Source organism: Podarcis muralis, chromosome 8, assembly GCF_964188315.1.
Source record: "Podarcis muralis chromosome 8, rPodMur119.hap1.1, whole genome shotgun sequence".
Taxonomy (NCBI): Eukaryota; Metazoa; Chordata; class Lepidosauria; order Squamata; family Lacertidae; genus Podarcis; species Podarcis muralis.
The window spans coordinates 87,549,192-87,570,252 of NC_135662.1; the positions used below are offsets into that span (position 1 = coordinate 87,549,192).

At 44.2% G+C, this 21,061-nt stretch overlaps 1 protein-coding gene across 1 annotated transcript in view; it reads left to right on the forward strand.

Annotated features, from left to right (window-relative positions):
* Positions 1-2,369: 2,369 nt before the first annotated feature.
* Positions 2,370-21,061, forward strand: part of PFDN1 (prefoldin subunit 1) — a 28,800-nt gene continuing 10,108 nt past the window's right edge. Inside the window, exons 1-3 of the mRNA XM_028738259.2 lie at positions 2,370-2,519; positions 8,759-8,925; positions 18,467-18,551. Coding sequence (XP_028594092.2) covers positions 2,436-2,519; positions 8,759-8,925; positions 18,467-18,551 — 336 coding nt within the window. The 5' untranslated portion in view covers positions 2,370-2,435. The remainder of the gene's footprint in view (positions 2,520-8,758; positions 8,926-18,466; positions 18,552-21,061) is intronic.

The following is a 21,061-nucleotide window of genomic DNA, read 5'->3' on the forward strand; positions in this document are numbered from 1 at the left end:
TTTTGAATGACAAGGGAGTAAATTTCTCTCTTTCAAAGTAAGGAATTGAAACTGCACTAGAAAGATGATCAGTTAGTGCAGACCTCTAAGTAGCAAGTCACCTCTAGCCGAAACAAAGTATATTCTGCTTGGCAGCAGTTCAGGATGAATAAACAATTCCCTATTACAGTCCCCATGAAACAGCCCTCCACTAATGGCAGTTACAGGCACAATCGGAAGGCACTCAGCTAGGTTTGCTCTGCTCAAGACAGATGACAATCATCCTGCTACCTCCAGTCCTTAAACTGGGGACAGCAAATTAGTTACCCTTCGTGTGCCAGCTATTTTCTTCACAATTCAGAGGGAATCCATAACTTGCCTTACTAACATTTCTCCCCCCGCCCCGCCCCCAATTATAACATAAGTATGGATGCAGTGCAAGGGACGCGGGTGGCGCTGTGGGTAAAAGCCTCAGCGCCTAGGGCTTGCCGATCGTCAGGTCGGCGGTTCGAATCCCCGCAGCGGGGTGCGCTCCCGCTGCTCGGTCCCAGCGCCTGCCAACCTAGCAGTTCGAAAGCACCCCTGGGTGCAAGTAGATAAATAGGGACCGCTTACCAGCGGGAAGGTAAACGGCGTTCCGTGTGCGGCTCTGGCTCGCCAGATGCAGCTTTGTCACGCTGGCCATGTGACCCGGAAGTGTCTCCGGACAGCGCTGGCCCCCGGCCTCTTGAGTGAGATGGGCGCACAACCCCAGAGTCTGTCAAGACTGGCCCGTACGGGCAGGGGTACCTTTACCTTTACGGATGCAGTAGAAATGTAAGAAAGGAGTTGCGTCTGCCCAAGAGAATCAAGGCTGGGGCTAGAGCAGGGGTAGGCAACCTAAGGCCCAGGGGCCGGATGCGGCCCAATCGCCTTCTCAATCTGGCCCGCGGACGGCCTGGGAATCAGCATGTTTTTACATGGGTAGAATGTATGCCTTTATTTAAAATGCATCTCTGGGTTATTTATGGGGCATAGGAATTCGTTCATTACTTTTTTTCAAAATATAGTCTGGCCCCCCACATGGTCCGAGGGACGGTGGACTGGCCCCCTGCTGAAAAAGGTTGCTGACCCCTGGGTTAGAGAGAGGGAGGGGAGGCTGGGTTTTATTTCCCTTCCTTTTCCTTCCATTTACTCCAAGGAGGATGTTTGAGAAGTAGACTGTGTGCAGGTTGTTGAAACTTCCACAGCTGGGATTTTTCCAGTTAGCACCTCAAACATAGTGGAAAGGGCACTGGCCAGCATCTTGGCTTCATGACATCTGGAAGAGAGATCCCTCAGTTGCAGAGCACCCGCTATCGCTGTGCAAAGTCTCTGACTTAACAGTGACTCAGAGGAATAAGTGCCAACAAATGAATCATGCACCTCATTTCCTACAATACATACGATAGTTTTCCTTGCAAGGCTCCCTTCAAAGTATTAACAGTCTTAAAATTTTGAAGTCTGCTGAGGTCTTCATGGCACAGCTGTCAGCCTTTGATATGGGAACTAAAATTACCGGTAAAACAAAAATAACAATCAAATTGTTCCCTTAAAAAAAAGAGTCACCTTGGCCCAAGGGAGAAACATTCTAGTTTTATAATGATTAGCACAGAACCCAGGGGCTGCTAACATGTACTGTAACATATTATGCTACAGATGGAATCTTGCTTGTTTCTAGTGAATCACTTTAATTAGAATTGCAGCTGTTATCTTTTTGGAAATGTGTAAGTAGTCCATCATTATTCATCACAGTCCAAGCAGCTTCCCAACACCTCAACAGTGTATGCTTTAAAAAGAAACTTGACTTACTTTTAACAACAACAAACTAATAAAAGCTGGCCCACATAAGCCACCCATCCACCTTCAAGTTGGGGAGGAAAGAACCTCAGCTAGTTTATTTTTAATGATTTACTTGATTTAGAGGGTCAGCCTGCGTCCATGCACGCGCCCATCCACCCTTCTCAACGCAACTGCAAGATGTGAAAGGAGATTTGTGCTTTCTCCGAGGCCAGTGCCCCCCCCCCCGGATCTTCCTAGCTAAGCGAAGGCAGCCAAGCACCACTGTATTGTGATCCTTTCAGCAGCAAAAGAAAGGCAGATCACTTCACGGGATCCCTTTGCAGGGAACCAACGGAGGTGGGGGATCCCCAGAACAGCCCTGCTCACTATCCCTCGCGCGCTTGTAGGCTTAAGTCTATCGCTTACTCAGAAAGCGGCCAGCAGGATAGTATTTTGCCCACCTAGTGACCCAGTTTTGGTTAGTCGCGTCATGTTTTTGCGATTTAAGTGTATACAATTGAGTAACTCTATAATCCCCAGCCCCGAACCAAGTCCGCTTTCGCCTCCCTTCTACCACGCATGCGCGCGCTGATCCGCGCGAGCAGGAGCAGCAGCAGCAGCGAAGCAAGGAGAGCAACGCCTCGCCCCCAGTGCGCATGCGCAACCCTGTCTTCGGGGATAGGAAAAAAAACCGAAGAGCAGGCAAGATGGCGGCGCCCGTGGATCTGGAGCTGAAGAAGGTACCTGATGGCGGGCGGGGACGGAGCCGGGCAAGGCCGCTTCGTCGGCGGCCAGCCCTTTTTGGGCTACGCGGCTGTCGGGGTTTTCCTCATCGCTCCCGCCCTTCTCAGACCTCGGGGCGGGAGGGTCTCTGAGGGATGCTCCTCGTGGACTACAACTCCCGTCATCCTCGGCCTCTGGCTCTGCTGGCTGGGGAGGGTGGGAGTTGCAGTCAGGGCCGCCCCCCCCCCCCGAGGAGTCTCTGCCCCCGTCTTCATTCCCTCCCAAGGGGAGAGAGGCTGAGGCGGAGCATTGGGAGAGCCCTTCTCGCCCCGGGCGCCCTTTTCTCTCAGCCGGGTGGAGGCGGGAAGGCACTCCTCAGACCCCCCCCCCCCTTCATCCCCAGGGAGGGGGTCTGTGAACCATGTAACCGTCGTGGCTTATATAGTTTTCTCCCCCCCCCCCCGGATATTTTTATTGGGGTTTCCTCATAGATCCAAAACAATACAAATAAACATATCCACCCCGTGACTTGTATCCCTGCTCCTGTGATAGGAATTTTATAGTCTTAGATATATGGTAATGTTCATAACTGCACATACATAGATCAACACAGGAAGACCAACCTGGAACCATTTTGATTCCTAAACTGACCAAATGTTTTCTCTGCAAAGTCAAACTGGAAAAGTCTCCCCATTGTCTCTTTCCTCACAAATCCTGTCTTAAGGACACATTTAAGATGTGTTATTAAGGTGTGAGCCTGTGACCTGGCCCAGAAAATAAGTATTTTACCACTACAAAAGAATGGCCAGGCTCCCCGGGAAATCCAATCAAGTAACTTGTCAGACAGGAGATAAACTGTGACAGGAGAAAAACAACATTTAAATTTCTGTGATGTAGGTGGGATGTATCTGAGGGGTGGTCTTAGGTTACACCCCTTCTGTGATGTATGCATAATGTTTCTGGGGGTGGTCTTGATCTAGACTAGAGAATGGGAATTTCAAAAGTCTTTATAAGCCCTTGCACAGCATTTTTTTGGGTCCTCCTCCTCTCCTGCGGGTGAGGGAGTACCCTGTTGCAACAGATCAATAAAGATCAAGCTTACTAGCTGCTTTGCTTCTCAATATTCTCTGGTTGGCCTCTGTTATTTTCTCCTACCAATAGGGAACCTATGTAAGGACTCTATATGGGCTCTTGGATACCCCATAAGGGATAAGGGCATATTTTATTTACAACACTCCCTACTACCTACTCGGGACAAAAAGTGTCTGGTGCCTTTTCTTCTTCTCTTCATGTTATTGTTAATAGTTTGATCTGTTTCCCATGAATTTGGCTAAGCTCCTTTTCAAATCATGTAAGCCAATAGCCACCACCACCACCAATTGCGTCGCCACGCCTCTTCCGTCAACATTATAAAAAGGTTCAGAAATAAAGACTACATAGAGAAATGTTAATTTGGCTGCCCTGTATCTCAGCTTCATTACATGCCCCACATTAGGAGAGAAAAGGTAAACTTTCTCTCTTCTTTTTACTTTTGTCCCAGCCTGTTCATAAATTTATTACAGACACTGAAAATGTCAGGGTTAAGGGTAAGGCCTGTTCTGTCATGCACCAGAAGTAAAGTAAAGGGGCCCCATCTTAATTTCCATGCCTTATGGCAGTGGCACAAGCAGTGGCTGCCTGTGAAGCCTCACAGTGGTGGCGGGAGACGGTGGCAGAAGCAGTGGCAGCCTGCGAGGCCATGTCGTGGCAGCAGAAGCAGCAGTACCTGGCAGCAGTGGAACAATAATCAGCAGCCTGCAAAGCCTTGCCACAGGAGGCAGTGGCAGAAGTGTCAGCAACCTAAGAGGCCTTTTGGCAGCAGAAGTAGCAGTGGCCTGCAAGGCCTTGCAGTGGCAAAAGCAGAGGTAGCCTGGTGGCGGTAGCAGCAAAAACTGCAGCAACCTTGCAGGCCTCGTCATGGCAGTGACAGAAGTGGCAGCAGCCTGCCAGGCCTTGCCACGGCCTGCAAGAGCTCGCTGCAGCTGTGGGAGGTGATAGCAGTAGCAGCATGCAGGTCCTCACGGCTGCAGCAGCACAAGCAGTGGTGGCCTGTGAGGCTTCACTGTGGCAACAGGAAGTAGCGGTAGAAGTGGCAGCAGCCTGGCAACAGTGGCATAATAATCAGCGGGTTGTGAGACCTCGCCACAGCAGTGGGAGGTGGTTGCAGAAGTGGTGGCAGCCTGCGAGGTGGTGTTGCAGAGGCGGCCTGCATGGCTTTGTGATGGCAGTGGCAGAAGAGGGGACAGCCTGCCCCGGCACCTCATTGCGGTGAGGCTTCTCAGGCCACTGCTGCTGCCACCACACGACCTCACAGGGTGCTGCTGCTCCTGTGAATACAAAAAGGCCTCACAGACTGCTGTTGCTCTTGCTATCACCGTGGTGAGGCCTCACATGCCATCACTGCTTGTGACTCTGCTGCCAGGGTGTCGCCGCAATAACATAGCCTTGCAGGCCACTGCTTCTGTCACCTCCTCCTGCCGGCATCGCAAAATGGCCTTGTAGGCTGCTGTGGCTTCTGCCACCACCTCCCACCACTGTAGCAACCACTGTTTTGGCCACCGCCAGGCCACCGCCATTTCTGCTGCCCAGCAAGCCTGCTGTCAGCCCCCAGTTATTTGACTTCACTGTGACTCATCACATTTGCTAGCTAAGCCCAGAGGCAAAAGTCCTGTTTGGATGCATTTTGGCTTGCCTGCTGATGAAAGTGACTGGGTGGCAATTGATAATATTGTCATTTATCAGTTTTAGACCCTTAAGTAGTAGCAGTTGCCTGTTCGCCTCTGCCTAGTTCCATCCTTATTGTTGTGATATATTGATATATTGTGATGTATTTTGGATGCATATTGGCTCCTGCTGATGAAAGTGGCCGTGTGGTAATTAATAATATCATCAATTAGCTGGTTTAGACCCCTAAATAGTAGCGATTGCCAGTACGTTACCCTGTTCACTCTGCATAATTCCATCCTTATTTCAGACATTGTGATGTTTAGCTGGTGATATATTGCAGTGTTTTGCTGGTGATATATTGCGATGTTGAAAACCAGATATCGCCCAGCCTTCTCACACATTGTAATTTGTGAAATATTGCCAGGTCATACATTATGAAACAGTTATGTGAACTTCAAAGCGGTTTTGGACGATATATTGATAGCATTGCCATTGTGCTGTCTATTACTATTACAACTGATATATTAAATATGCATTTAGTGGGAGGGGGGTGTTAGGTCCTCAGTTCACTGAGAACTTTCACTCATAGGTCATATAGTTAACAATTAACAGCTCTGTAGTAGTTTACCCTCCACAGCAATAAATGGTGTTACGCTTCCTCCCTACCTACTGTTGCTGTGTAGGACAAACTTTCGCTGCTTGTTGAATGAAGGGAGGCGGCTTGGTGAATGCTTGGCTAGCTAAGCAAATGTCAATGAATGAGTCAGGCCAGCTGTTTTACTGGAGAGGAACAGAAATGCTACAGAGGGATGATGTAGCAGAGGCCATATACCCTAGCTGCTTAGTTCTTGGAGAATTATTTTTACTTTCAGTGTAATCATATTACTGTTGATTAATTTGATACTGTTACCTGATACGTTTTTGACTGTTGATCCATAGGTTGTAAGTCATGAGTGGGCAGCCTTTTTTGAAGTTGGACACATTCCCTCAAGGGAAAATGGTTCAGAGCTGGACACCTGAATTGGAAGGAGCTGGGAGTGGGCAGGGCCAAAGCCAAAAGTGGTTGCCTGTTCTCTGTTCCCCAGCTTCTCCCATTCATCGACCAATCAATTTATCCACCCTTTCTTTCTCAGACACACAAGCATGTGCTTCATCCATCCATCATCCATCCATTGTGTCTTACATTTGCTTTATCTCACTGTGCTGTCACCCATCTTTATATATGCCCGGTTTTTAAAACTTCACTGCATTGCCCCAATTGCTCATTCTGTCACTTATTCTTCATTTCTTTTCTCAGGCCCCACCCTGATACGTGCTTTCCAAGACTTTTTCTGTGTGATTCAACAGCATGTACTTGCCACTGATTTTGACCTGTGATGCCAGACCATGGCATGCCAGATAGAGTGTCAAGTAGACACTATGTGGTGCACTATGTGGTTGGTCCTCTGAGCATAGCTACCAGAACAGATGCTTTGAAGCAGCTCTGGTATCTGCTGTCCCAAGGCAGACTATCGAGCACACCAGATTGATGATAAATGCTGCTAAGCCATAGAGGAAAGTTATTCAAAAATGCAGACAGAGGGAGGTGTGGAAAGGTGTTGATGGCTGGGGAAGATCACATAAGATCACATAAGTATTGTTGGCAGGAAAAAATCAGTGGTGGCACCAGGTGAAATTGGAAGGGCTGTAGGGATGGGGAACCCTTTTCTGTTGAGAACTGCATTTCCTGTAGCGGTATTCAATAGGACAGTAGAGGGGAGCAGAACAACTCCCTATTGCACATGCATGCTCCCACTCCTGAGCTCCTAGTCATCTTCAAGAGATGGGAACAAGTGGGGCAACCCAGCAAGATGGGCAGGGTATTATTATTACTGTTATTTTTAAATTGCGATTATTATTATTGCTTATGGTTCCTCTCCTCTGCTGGAAGCTTTTGCTTCCTTTTCTTGACAGTCCTTGCAGCCAGGGACAAATTCTTTATCCATTCAATAGTTGGCTGAATCTGGTCAGGAGATATAAGAGGTGAACTGGGGAGATAGTAGGCACAGCTTCTTAGTAAAAGGTTCATAGAATCATTGATCTTAAAGTTGGAAAAGACCCCAAGGGTCATCTAGTCCAACCCCCTGAAATGCAGATATCCCTACTAAAGCATCCATGACAGAAGACCATCCAACCGCTGCTTAAAACCTACAATGAAGGAGAGTCCACCACCTCCCAAAGGAGTCTGTTGCACTGTCTAACAGCTGTTACTTTCAGAAAGTTTTCCCTTATGCTTAGTCAGAATCTCCTTTCTTGTAACTTGAAGCCATTAGTTCGGGTCCTACCCTCCAGAGCAGGAGAAAACAAGCTTGCTCCATCTTCCATGTGACAGCCCTTGAGATATTTGATGATGGCTAACATATCTCCTCTCAGTCTCTTATTCAGGCTGAACATACCCAACTCCCTCAACCTCATAAGGCTTGGTTTACAGACTCTTGATCATCTTGGTAATAATAATAATAACAACAACAATAATAATTTATTTATACCTCGCCCATCAGGCTAGGTTTCCCCAGGCACTCTGGGCTGCTCCCAACAGAATATTAAAAGCACAATAAAACATCAAACATTAAAAACTTCCCTAAACAGGGCTGCCTTCAGATGTCTTCTAAAAGTTGGATAGTTGTTTATTTCCTTGACATCTGATGGGAGAGCATTCCACAGAGTGGTTGCAACTACTGAAAAGGCCCTCTTCCTGGTTCCCTGTAACCTCACCTCTTGCAATGAGGGAACTGCCAGAAGGACCTTGGCACTGGATCTCAGTGTCCAGGCAGAATGATGGGGGTGGAGATGCTCCTTCTAGGCCGAGGCTGTTTAGGGCTTTAAACGGCTGCACCAACACTTTGAATTGTGCTTGGAAACGTACTGGGAGCCAATGTAAGTCTTTCAGTACCAGTGTTATATGGTCTTGGAGGCCATTCCCAGTCACCAGTCTATCTGCCACATTCTCCTTGGTCTCCAATCTGTTAGGGTTATCTTGATTCCTGATTCTATCTTTTGCAGCATTAGCTACCCCTCCCAGTTTGATGTTATCTGCAGATTTGTTAAACATCCCCTCAATTCCTTTTTTCAAGTCGTTTATAAAGATGGTGAACAACAACTGGCCTGACACAGAACTCTGCAGCACCCCAGTTGTCACTCCCCCCCCCCCCCCCCGGATGGTGAGGAATCAATAGTGAGCACTTTTTGGGTTTGGTCAAACAGCTGCAAATCCACCTAACAGTTACCTCATCCAGCCCACATTTTACTAGCTTTTCTGCAATAATGGGGGACTTTGTCAAAAGCCTTACTGAAGGAGAGATACACTACATCCATAGCATTCCCCTAATCCACCAAGCTTGTAACTCTATCAAAAAAGAAATGGGATTTGTCTAGCATGATCTGTTTTTGAGAAATCCGTGCTGGGTTTACTGCATGTATACTTTACAACTACACTGAAACTCTGTGTGAAGTCAGTCATTGATAGTTTTACTAACTCTAGCTGCATTTATGCTGTTGCTTTCCATATCAGGCTTTTACAGAACTTCAAGCCAAGGTCATTGATACCCAGCAAAAAGTGAAACTGGCAGATCTGCAAATAGAGCAACTGAACAGGACGAAAAAGCACGCACATCTTACTGATACAGAGATTATGACTTTGGCTGATGAAACCCGAATGTATGAAGGTGTAGGAAGAATGTAAGTAAATGTCTCACTGGTTCCCTTTCAGAAGGACTTGGCTACTAGTAACTCCCTGAAAACCTTTTGTGTACTTTTAATACTGCTCCAACCACTTCTGAAAATCTGTTTTGCCATATTTTCACAGCTGAACCAGGTTGGGGAATGCCACTGTTTACCTAACCCTGATTAGACTAAATCCAAACTGAATGAAAACATTTTAGGCCTCAGGTAAACTTAAATCAGAACTGAGTGGAAACATTTACTGGTGTGACTCTCTGGTTATATCTGCCAAAATATACTTGCCAGGGTAAACATGATATAGTTTCAGCCGTAGGCTTCTGATGCGCAAGGACTCTCACTAACATGTAGTGTTCTGTGGCTGAAATATGAGATATGAGTAGAGAGAACTTTGATTTGTCTTCATAGGTTCTGAAGATTCTGAATTAATTCTTCACAGCATTAAAAATATGCTAAACATTTGTATATTGGAAGTGCTTATGCCACACTCTGAAGTACAGTCTTGAGTATTGAATGTTAGGAAACTTCAGATATGTTGATGAGGGAAATCTTAAATAACCTCTATTTCTAAACTTTATAAATGTGTTGTTTATGTAATGATGTCATAAAATCTTCATTGAAAACAGACTAATAGCCATGTGATGTGTAGTTGCAAATTGGAACCTTAGTGCCCGATTTCCCTGCCATAATGATAAGACTGGCTTTATGTGCAGTGCTATTCCTGGAGAGAGCCTGTAGTTCATTAAACCCAGCAGAGTGGGAACTGGTGGTAGTGGGAATGGTGAGGATGTGGGGAGGGAGGTGCAAGAGCAAGCTGTCTGATAGATAGAATGGGTTCTAGCCAACTAACTCCTACTCAGAGTAGACTCATTGAAATCAATAAACATGGCAAACTTTAATCAATTTATTTCAGTGGGTCTACTAATTGGAGTTAGTTGGATATAGTCTAGTGGAAATTAGGGGTGAGAATTGTAACTTAATTGGTGATAGAAACAATTTTGCTAGGCTCTTAAATGGATGATTATAGAATTACTTGGAATTTTGCTTCTCTCATTTGGGGTGAAAAGTGGGTTGTTTTTGTTTCTAAAAACTGCTTCTGTTATCCCTTTGGAGTCCCTTTTTGATATATTGGTAAGTAAAGAACCTTTTGATGAGGGTGAAAGAGGAGAGCGCAAAATATGGTCTGAAGCTCAATATCAAAAAAACGAAGATCATGGCCACTGGTCCCATCACCTCCTGGCAAATAGAAGGGGAAGAAATGGAGGCAGTGAGAGATTTTACTTTCTTGGGCTCCATGATCACTGCAGATGGTGACAGCAGCCACGAAATTAAAAGACGCCTGCTTCTTGGGAGAAGGGCAATGACAGGCCTAGACAGCATCTTGAGAAGTAGAGATGTCACCTTGCCAACAAAGGTCCGTATAGTTAAAGCCATGGTTTTCCCAGTAGTGATGTATGGAAGTGAGAGCTGGACCATAAAGAAGGCTGATCGCCGAAGAATTGATGCTTTTGAATTATGGTGCTGGAGAAGACTCTTGAGAGTCCCATGGACGGCAAGAAGATCAAATGCATCCATTCTTAAGGAAATCAGACCTGAGTGCTCACTGGAAGGACAGATCGTGAAGCTGAGGCTCCAGTACTTTGGCCACCTCATGAGAAGAGAAGACTCCCTGGAGAAGACACTGATGCTGGGAAAGATGGAGGGCACAAGGAGAAGGGGGCGACAGAGGAAGAGATGGTTGGATAGTGTTTTTGAGGTTACCAGCATGAGTTTGACCAAACTGCGGGAGGTAGTGGAGGACAGAGGTGCCTGGCGTGCTCTGGTCCATGGGGTCACGAAGAGTCGGACACGACTAAACGACTAAACAACAACATGCTCAGATTTGGAGAGTTGAGAATCTTATTGCAAATCAATAAACAGCAATATTGGAAAAGGAGAGAATTCCCGATGTGAAGTCTGGTGAAAATGAAGTTGATAGAGTTTCAGAATGTGGGGAAATTGTTTTATGTCTTATAGAGGGTTTCGGATTTTCTACCCCAAGTTGCTACCTTTCAGTGAACTAGAAATGTGCCAAGTTTAATTTTCCTGGGTGGTGTTCCTGAATTTGGGGGTGATCATTGCTCTCTTTCCCACTTACCCTGTGGCAACATTTTGGTGTCCGTGGAGCACCAGTACAGCAACCCAATGACTAATCTTGCAGCAGTGCAGATAATGAGGCTGAGCTTAAGCAGCACCTGTGTAAACCTTGTTCCATGACTGGAATTCTAGCTGCAGGTCTTACAGTCTGCCTTGTGCACAACATATTACAGTGGTACCTCGGGTTAAGTACTTAATTTGTTCCGGAGGTCCGTTCTTAACCTGAAGCACCACTTTAGCTAATGGGGCCTCCTGCTGCTGCCGCGCCGCCGGAGCATGATTTCTGTTCTCATCCTGAAGCAAAGTTCTTAACCCAAGGTACTATTTCTGGGTTAGCGGAGTCTGTAACCTGAAGCGTGTGTAACCTGAAGCGTTTGTAACCCGAGGTACCGCTGTATAGGACTGACTCCCCATAACTGAACAGTTCCAGTGAAAAAGTTTTTTATTTCAGTTTTAAGATAAGAAATTCCATGAGCTTTGCAATGTGTGGAATATAAGTATTCTGACAAGTTCTTTTAATTATCTGTGTGCTCAGATGGTGTAAAGGGAAACATCTGCAAAGATTCAGACAGGACCACTGTGCATTTTGAACTTTCATCATACTTCTCAAAGTAAAATGTTGACGTCAGTTCACAAATAGCTTAAGCAGCAAAACTAGACATTGGTGTGGGTGAGTGTATCAGGCTACATAACAAGTCTTTCAAAAGAATATGAACTCACAGAATTAAAATGTACTGGCAAGATGCCAGAAGCCTGCACTATCTTCTGAGCAATGGATACTTGTTGCTTATAGTATGCACCAATTCATCATTCCCCACCATGCACTGCTAGCTTTCTTTGTATAAATAGTATTGTTCTTGTCAATACTTTTTAGGGCTGGATGCCTAAAAACCTGTATTTTGGATGCATTATTTTATATAGATATTGGCTTGAATTTTTAAAAATTCACAGAAGGGAAGTTTCCTGTCTTTGCCTGTTTCTCTGCAGCCACATTTAACCCTCAAAAATTATCTCTGTAGGGTTAGTGGATCCTTCTGAACAATGTGGGATTGGACACTTCTGAGGGAGTGAGGAATTGACAACAAATAGTTGGAGGTCCACCCGATTTAGGCTGATCTTTCCCTCTGCCTGCATTCCACCCCACATTGTCCAGGAACCACCCGTGACTTTCCAAAGAGATCTTTATGATGGGTTGTAGTTGCAGTAGAGGCAGGAGTAAGAAATTTTATTACTGTGAACTTTCTCAAGTTTACTTAATTTAGGATTCAAGCCATTGTATATATGTATCAGCCTTCCCCAATCTTGTGCTCTCCAGATGTTTTGTGTTGCAGCTCAGTGGGCAGTGGGCAGGGATGTAGCCTAAAACATCTGAAGAGCACCGGTTTGGGAAAGACTGGTGCATATGTATGCATATTGTCAAGAAGATGGTTTTAGATGAATCACCACCATGCATATTGTGATGGACAGCTGAGTCAGGCCAGAGTCTAATTCTAATTAATTCTTAGACTCTCTAAGTCTAATTAGAGAGTCTAATTCTCGTAGCCTCAGAATTCCACCAGAGTGCTGGGGCCTCTCCCTGATTGGCTACCAAGACAGCTAGCGGGAGGGGTGACGGCACTTTGAGGGGAAATTAAAAGGAGTGGTTTCTGAGAGAGGATTCAGAGATTCTTTAAGAGAGTGCAGGAGGGAGTTGGGAGTTGGTTCTGGTCTGTGTGTTTAACATCCACTCGGAGGGAAATATCTACAGCTAGAGAAAGGAGTCTCTGAGGTTAGGTTGGAAAACAGTGCTTAGTGCAGGGGTCAGCAACCTTTTTCAGCCATGGGCCGGTCCACCGTCCCTCAGACCATGTGGTGGGCTGGACTATATTTGGGGGGGGGGGGACGAACAAATTCCTATGCCTCACAAATAACCCAGAGATGCATTTTAAATAAAAGGACACATTCTACTCATGTAAAAACACGCTGATACCCGGACCGTCCGCGGGCCGGATTGAGAAGGCAATTGGGCCGCATCCGGCCCCCGGGCCTTAGGTTGCCTACCCCTGGTTTAGTGTCTTGGGAGAGTATTCAGACAGGAGTTAACTGGAGGGCTGAGTTTGAGCCAGGAGAAGTAGAAGCTGTGAGGAGGATACAGACTACTTGGGTCATACAGGAGGAGAGAGATCTTCTAGACAGAGAAGAATCCCAAGCCAGTTAAGAGGGGTGTGGTGATCCCCTGCGTCTGTTATACGGCTAGAAGTATTTCAAACTGTGATTGATAAAAGGTTGCAAGACTGACAGAAAGTACCACCTTGTTTAAGAACCAAAGTATTAAGCTGTAACATCCATGCAACAACTAAGTTAAGAAACTGAAGTGAAATAACCTTAAAGAAGCTGATCATTTACCAACTAGTCTAGAAACCTGTAACACCAAACTGAAGAGTAATAACTGAAAATAAGCAACTGAAGTTTAAAAGAAGCTGTGTATTTACTACCCTTTGTGAAGCTTGTGACATCCATGTTTGTATTTCGTATAATTATTAATAAGTTTCGTATAATTATTAATAAGTTAATAAGTTTTGTATAATTAATAATAAGTTAAGGTAAAGGCTGTTCTACATGTTTCACAAGCATACAGTAAGGTTGGTAGTACAATAGCTTTGTAAACAAGCATTTTGGTTTCCCTGCAAATGTCCTGATCCTCAAACATTCTACATTTCAACCGAGAGAAAGCTGCAGTCCCAGAGTGCAGGCGATGCTGGATTTCAACATCAATGTCAGCTATTGTGGAAAGATAACTGCCAAGATAGGAGAAGTGATTGACACTTTTCCAATGTTACACCATTGAGTTGGATTTGTGGGTTGTTTTGAGCTTGTTATAGAATCATAGTGACAGAAGGAACCTTGGAGGACATTATTCCAATGCCTGCTCAATGCAGGATTCTTTTTCTAAAGCGATGAAGGATGCACCCGCAGCATTCCTGACAGATGGCTTTTCAGTCTCTACTTCAATACAGCCAAGGAAGGAAAGCGCACCACTTCCTGACGCAGTCTGGTTCATTGTTGATTATCTCTTAGTGTGAGGATGTTTCTCCTAGTGTTAAATTGAAACCTTCTTTCTTGCAACTTCCACCTACTGGTTCTAGTCCTGTCACGGAAACAGTGAAGAACATGCCTGCTCCATCTTCTGTGAGACAGCCCTTCAGATATTTTAAGACCATCATGTTCTTCTCCGGGCTAAACATACCCAGCTCTTTTAACCACATTGGATTGCATTAGCTAATCAAGCAGCCACATAGTTCTGCTGACTCATTCAACTTATGGTCAGTTAAAACACTTAGATCCTTTTCATATGCACAGTGAGGCCACAACTCAAATGTAATCTACTTATGCAATCATGACCTTAGGCACATGACTGCTAAATAAATAAATAAATGGGGGAAACCCATTTAAGCACTTACTGGGCTCTGGGAAGGTTGTTTCAGGTCTCTGGAAGCATGCCAGGGTCCTTGTGTTACCTTCCCAGAGCCCAGTAAGCAAGGCTGAGGGCAAAGCCTGCCCCAGACAGGTAAGGATGGTTGTTCAGGGCAGGGGGTGGTTCCAGAGGTTCGTGGCTTTACATGATTTTGCCTTTGTGCATGGACCCCTGGAACTGAACCATTTTGTAAGTGGTTGGCCCACTGTATTGCTTCCAAGCCAGGTCTCTCACATCTCACACTTGTGCCTCTGATTCAGAATCAAACAGAAGCACAAAGGTCACTTCTGTTATCAACTGACAGGCCTTATGATTACCAGTGGAGGCCCTGTTAGTGAGCTGCCTTGCGTTGGGTGAAAGATACTGTTTTTGGCAACCTTGAAATCAACTAACTGCGAGGATATATGCTGGTGATTTAAGTTCTGCCTGCACAGAGACATTGGACTGTATTTGCCACCTCAGGGGTAATTGCAAAGCTTGCAAGTTCAGCATCCAGAACAGCACCTTGGAGAGCTCCTAGTGATGCTGCCCTGTTGGGGTTTCTTCCCTCATCGCAACATGGACAATTGTTGCCACCACAAGGGCCTGGAACCGCCTGAAGTTTCCAATCTTGTTTAAGGAGGAGTGCTTTTTAGTGTTATTCCCCGTTAATATTAGTATCCACCCAATATTCAACCCTTGTTAAAAATGAGATTATTTTTAAATATTATGCAATCAGTTGTGAAATGCAACAACCCTTCATCTCCCCAAAATATTTGCAGTCAAGAAAAATCGCCTATAGTTTAGCGATGAAGTATGGCCGTTGCTGAGAATAACAGTTGGAAAGTTTTTTGTTGAATGTTCATACACAAAAACTATTGAGCAAGTTATACAGAATGCTCATTGATAAAAATATTTCAGCAAACACCTATAAATAAAATGGAAAAAAGATTTGAGACATGAGGTATCACTAGACATAAGGAAATGGTTATGGCAATTTGTTTAACAAGCTATTAGTATAAATTTGAAAGGAAACTTTTATTAAAAAATATTAAATGTATAATTGCATCAAAAGGGGAGCAAATAATAATATGGAGTTTTAAGACAATTAATATTGATATGTATCATATTTTGGTCCTCTCCTAAAAGAACCTTTGGGGCAGCTATATTAAAAGAAAGTGAAACTGTAACTGGAGGTGAAATACTGTCATACTGATTAGTTACATTATTTGGTTATGGTAAAGATTTAGTTGTATTGGATGATAGAGAAATGGTATCTTTTAACAGCTATCTGCATAATGGTTTGTCATCATTGAAAATAAACGGAGTATGCCATTAGATCAGGCATAGGCAAACTCGGCTCTCCAGATGTTTTGGGACTACAACTCCCATCATCCCTAGCTAACAGGACTAGTGGGCAGGGATGATGGGAATTGTAGTCCCAAAACATCTGGAGGGCTGAGTTTGCCTATGCCTGCATTAGATTATTGAACGTTAAGGGTTTGGGAGATAGTTAGGCTGAAGGAAGATAGACACCCCAATGGGAAAGGGCTGTCGCTTAATGGCAGAGCATCTGCCTTGTATGCAGAAGGTCCCAGGTTCAGTTGCCACCATCTCCAGGTAACAATCATGGAGATCTGCTGCCCATCAGCATAGACCAGTGTTTCCCAACCTTGGGCCTCCAGCTGTTTTTGAACTACAATGCCCATCATCCCTGACCAGTGGTCTTGCTAGCTAGGGATGATGGGAGTTGTAGTCCAAAAACAGCTGGAGGCCCAAGGTTGGGAAACACTGGCATAGACCATACTGAACTAGAGGGACACCATGTGAGACCTATTCCTCTTCAGTCATATTTTTATTGAAAGGTTTAGTGTTTTTATCATGCGCTGGTGTTACCAAGATACAAGAAAATGTTGAACTATACATATTATTAGAAACAAATGTAAATGTAAGAGTATTATGGGTTGATTTCATACTAAATACTTTTAAATGCTAAATAAATTAACACATTTAATGAATTAACACACTACAGAAATAAATGTAAAAATGGGAGGCAGGCGATGTGGGATTCACATGAGAACAGAAAGGGGCTAGAGGCAAAGTGCTGCAAGGGAAGGGGCTGTATGCTCCTACAGGCCTCTGTGGCTCACTTAGCCACAGTTAGAAGATGTGTGCCAGCACAAGCCCTGGCACAGGCAACAAGCCTACGAAGGCTAAACTATGCTTTTGTTTGGTGTTTGTTGCATGAGAGGATGCTGGAAACGAAGGTAGAAAGGAAGTGGAAGTCTTGATGCATTAATTCTGTTTTGATGCTGGGATGTATCTTGTTAAAATGCAGCTTTAGCCTTGAATTTTCAAATTTTTTTTAACATGTTCTGTAAAGTGTAAATTGAACCCCTTTATAAATGGATATTCATAAGGTTTGCCTTCCCCCTAATCCTGCCCTGGTAGTGTTTCAGAGCCAAACCCTTTCTTCCTTTGTCAATGCCATATTATTTCAAACACTTTTATAGAGGTGCTCCACAATATTTTTTAATACATTGAACAATGGTATAAATCTACCCTCTAGTTAAGTGTCTAGCAATGCAAGAAGTCCCATTTGGAAGCTGTATGGTTATTTCTGTTTACTTAAGTAATATAATATGTTGGAGCTCTAGACCAGCCCTGCCCCCTGGCAAGTTAATGGAAATATTAGATGTAAGGCAAATTACATTCCATACCTTCAGAACAGGTATCTCCTGGAAAAAAACTGCCTGCCCCTATACCTTTTACAATAAGTTTAACAGGTGATTTCCCCCCCTTATCACTGTGTCTTCATGCTGGGGAAAGCTTCAACTGGCAAATTTCTGCATGCCCCACTGCTGTAAAGGTAAAGGAGCAAGATCAGTGGGAAAAGGTGGCAACAGTAGAGGCAGGTATGCACCTGTCTGCTCAACCTTTCAGTGTCTGTGTATCAGTAGTAAGCTGAGCAATAGTTATCCTTTCTGGCAGGTCATATCACATTTCTAGGGCGTTGTACAACAAGGTTCCTAGGACAATCTTGTCCTAATCAGTTTATTACATAATTAATTGATGCATGACTGCTGATGTGCAGGTAATTTTGGACCCGGAAGAAGGTGGATTGGGGATGGGTGGGCTTATGCATGCTCCACTGACACGCATGGGGGCAAAGAATGCAGCCCCAGCGCAAATAGGGGGGGTGGTGTCTCTAGTTTCAACTGTGTGAATGCGGTGGATGTCAGCCCACTGTTCTTGGCAGCTCTTGGTAAAATGGTGTTAAAATAAAAGCATTAAAATATGGAAAACAGACATCACAATAAGACAACCAGCAATAAAAGTAAAGTGTCATAAACCACCAAAATATGCAACAGCACCAGTACTAGAGAGCCAAAAATGATTCAGTTGAATCTTGGGGGGTTGTGGACTTTCTGTCATTGATCCTTTGGTTGAGATTCCTGCATTGCAGAAGGTCCCTTCTAATGATACAATCCTGTGATTTTATGATTCTATGCTATCCCCAAGGTCTATCCCCAAGGAGAGAAGCTAGAAGAAGAGAGGCAAATCTTAGGAGGTTACTATCGCCAGCATCAAGCCTGGAGGGTGTAGACTGTTGGGTACCCATGGTGAGGCTTGCATAATGCCTCTAATTATGAGGAAAATCTTGGAGGGGAAAATAGGGAGCGGTTGTTTTTCATGGTGTTACAAATGGCAAGGGAGCACTGGATAATCATCAGGGATTATGGAAAACGTAGTTCAGCAACATCTGGCAGTCCTGCTGTACAGAATATCCAGAAGCCTTTTCCAGTAGAGGTTCATAAGACAAGCTGACTTTATGCTCTGAATGGAAGACAAGCCTGTCAATGTAGAATTCAGTGTCCTTTTCATTAAGATTTTATTTGGTTATTTACAGCACCAACTCATGAATGCTGAATATACTGCCATATTCTTTTCTCTTTCTTTCACACTTTGTAGGTTTATCCTTCAGTCCAAAGGAGTAATTCATAGCCAACTCTTAGACAAACAAAAAATAGCGGAAGAGAAAATTAAGGAATTAGAGGTAAGTTTGGGGTTGGTAAAACGGCAGCCATTTATTGCATTTTTTATTTTCTGTTTTATACTGCCTTTTGTCCCAGCGCAGACTTAACTTACACCTGCTTGCTTTATGCCAATAAGGATTGCTCCCTTATTGTCTCAACAGAAGTGATGCCAGAGGTTAACTGCACAGTGCTGTTTCTTCATCGCTTGTGAATTGATAATGTGAACCATGTTAATGTGTGTAATAAGTTATTGCTCACAATTGTATTTGAGGAACAAGAGGCTTATGGTTTTCATTTATTAACCCCCTAATTGGTCACATGGAGATCACCAGCATCTCACTCTCAGTGGGCAAATTTGTAGTGCCTGCATATCCTCAAGCTGCAGCAGTCTAGGAGCAGGTACTGAAATGGGCAGAGATCTCATCCACTGCAGAAAAGAATATGAAAAGGCAGACATGCCAAACACCCTTTGGATAACTTGTCCTAGGATTGTTTCAGCTTTCGGAGCTTTCAGTCATACTCAAATCAGTGAGTTATTCACCTTAACATTTCCTTGGCAAAAATATTGGCATGGCAAATATATTCTTGGTGTTCAGTATTTAAAAAAAGGACTTGTAGTGAGAGAGCAATTTCCTAGTCTTTGAACATCTATTTTTAGCTATTTTAATGGAAAGGAGGGAATAGATACGTTCAGGAACAACTGTGTTAATGATATGAAGCAAGCTAACATTTTAATAACATTTGGGGCTGAATGTCAGGTCTCATCAAATAAAGACAAAGTCTGCTTGACTCGGCAGCTAAGGACAGCCTTGGCGGCCAGTGCAGGTCAGATGCCCTAGAGGAAAAATGGCAGACATATTAGAGCTATATTTGTTCCTCTTTCAAAAATGCATTTGGAAATAACAGCTGTCATTTCTCCATGATGATGGCCACAGCCTCATTGCTAGAACAGTTGGCATTGGGGTTCAGGGTCAGCATTCTGAACAAAGTTTCCTCTTTTTTTGGCTGGTTTTATAGTTAGCTTTGTATAATGAGTCTTCAATACATTGTGGCTTCTGCTAAGCTTCTGTTTGTGGTAGGAAATGGTACTTGACTTTTTGAACTTCCAGAGAGCTTGCTGAGCTAAACGAAATTGACTTGTGATTTGCTTGGGGGAGACAAACCATGAGCTTGAGTTGGGCTGTAATGCTAAACCAAACCAAGGTTTAGCTTCCATAGCATGGTGGCAGCAGAAGTGGGGAAGAAGCAAGGCTGCCATGATTTACTAATTGCACCAGCATGCTTGCATGTTCACACTAAGTCATAGTTGGCTTGGCACTGCGTGCAAATGAAGCCCTGAAGCTACTCCTATGGAATTAATACATCTTGTCCAGTATTGTCCACTTCAGCTGGCAGCAGCTCTCTGAGATCTTGGGTCAGACATCTTTCAAGGTCCCACTGCCTGAGGTATTTTGTCACTGAGACGAAGACTGGAACCTTCACCATATATGAATATGGCTGACCCATGGCCCTTTCCTCAGAACTGCTTGCAGCTGTGGGAAGCATTTTTCCTGCTGATGATGTGGGCCTCTCCCACAGCCTTGACAATATTGAATATTCTTGATACCATATTGGCCCGAATATAAGCCGCACCTTTAAAATTCAAGGGGGAAAAAGAAAAAAAGACAATTCCCGAATATAAGCCGCTCCCTTCACATTCCACAGGCACTCACACCTGTTCCGTTTTACCGTATGTCTGTTTTAGCAGCGATATCGTAAAAGCCAGTTTTTGTAAGGTTGTGAATTTAAGCCGCACTTTAACTTTTCATGGTTGGAATTTGGAAAACAAGGTGTGGTTCATGTTCGGGCCAATACAGTATATTTTAAGTGTGCATGAGGGGAGGTGGGGCGAGATCTGTTTTGGAAGCATCCTAAAATGATAACAGCCCGCTTTTTTTGCTTAAAAATGCTGGAAGAAACTATTTCAGGAAAGAATAATTTGATTTCATTGTGGTACATGATAGTGCTTAGTGTTTCAGCGTGGCATTTGAGAAAAAGCAAGTTTTCTGATGCTGTAAAGACATGGAGAACACCCATTCCTCCTTGGTGGAGGAAGTGATTATGGCCGTGTGTTTTCACTGTTAGTACTTGATAATCCTTCTCTCCCCCTTACTATTCTCAGCCTGCTTAGTTGTTGGGCGTTGTCAGACGAAGTGGCTAAAAATAACAAATAAGGGGGAGGCTGCTATAAGGTGGATTTCTCTACTACTGCGACTTGCTGTATTTATATTTACCATATGATGGGGGAGGCTGGGCAGTGGGAGAGAGAAGGCCTGTTTGGCATTCTTGATAAATGGGATATACTGTTCCAGCCTATGGGGGCCATCTCTTGGTAGGTTTTAGAGGGCTTGTGATCTAAAGTGGGTTCTTCCTTAACAAATAAGTGCAGAGTTTCATCTCATTATTCAGTTGTTAAATTTAGATATACTGCTTAAACTTAATCATTCATTTTAGAAAGGCATCTAGTTTTGGCAAAATGCTTCAAGTAGCA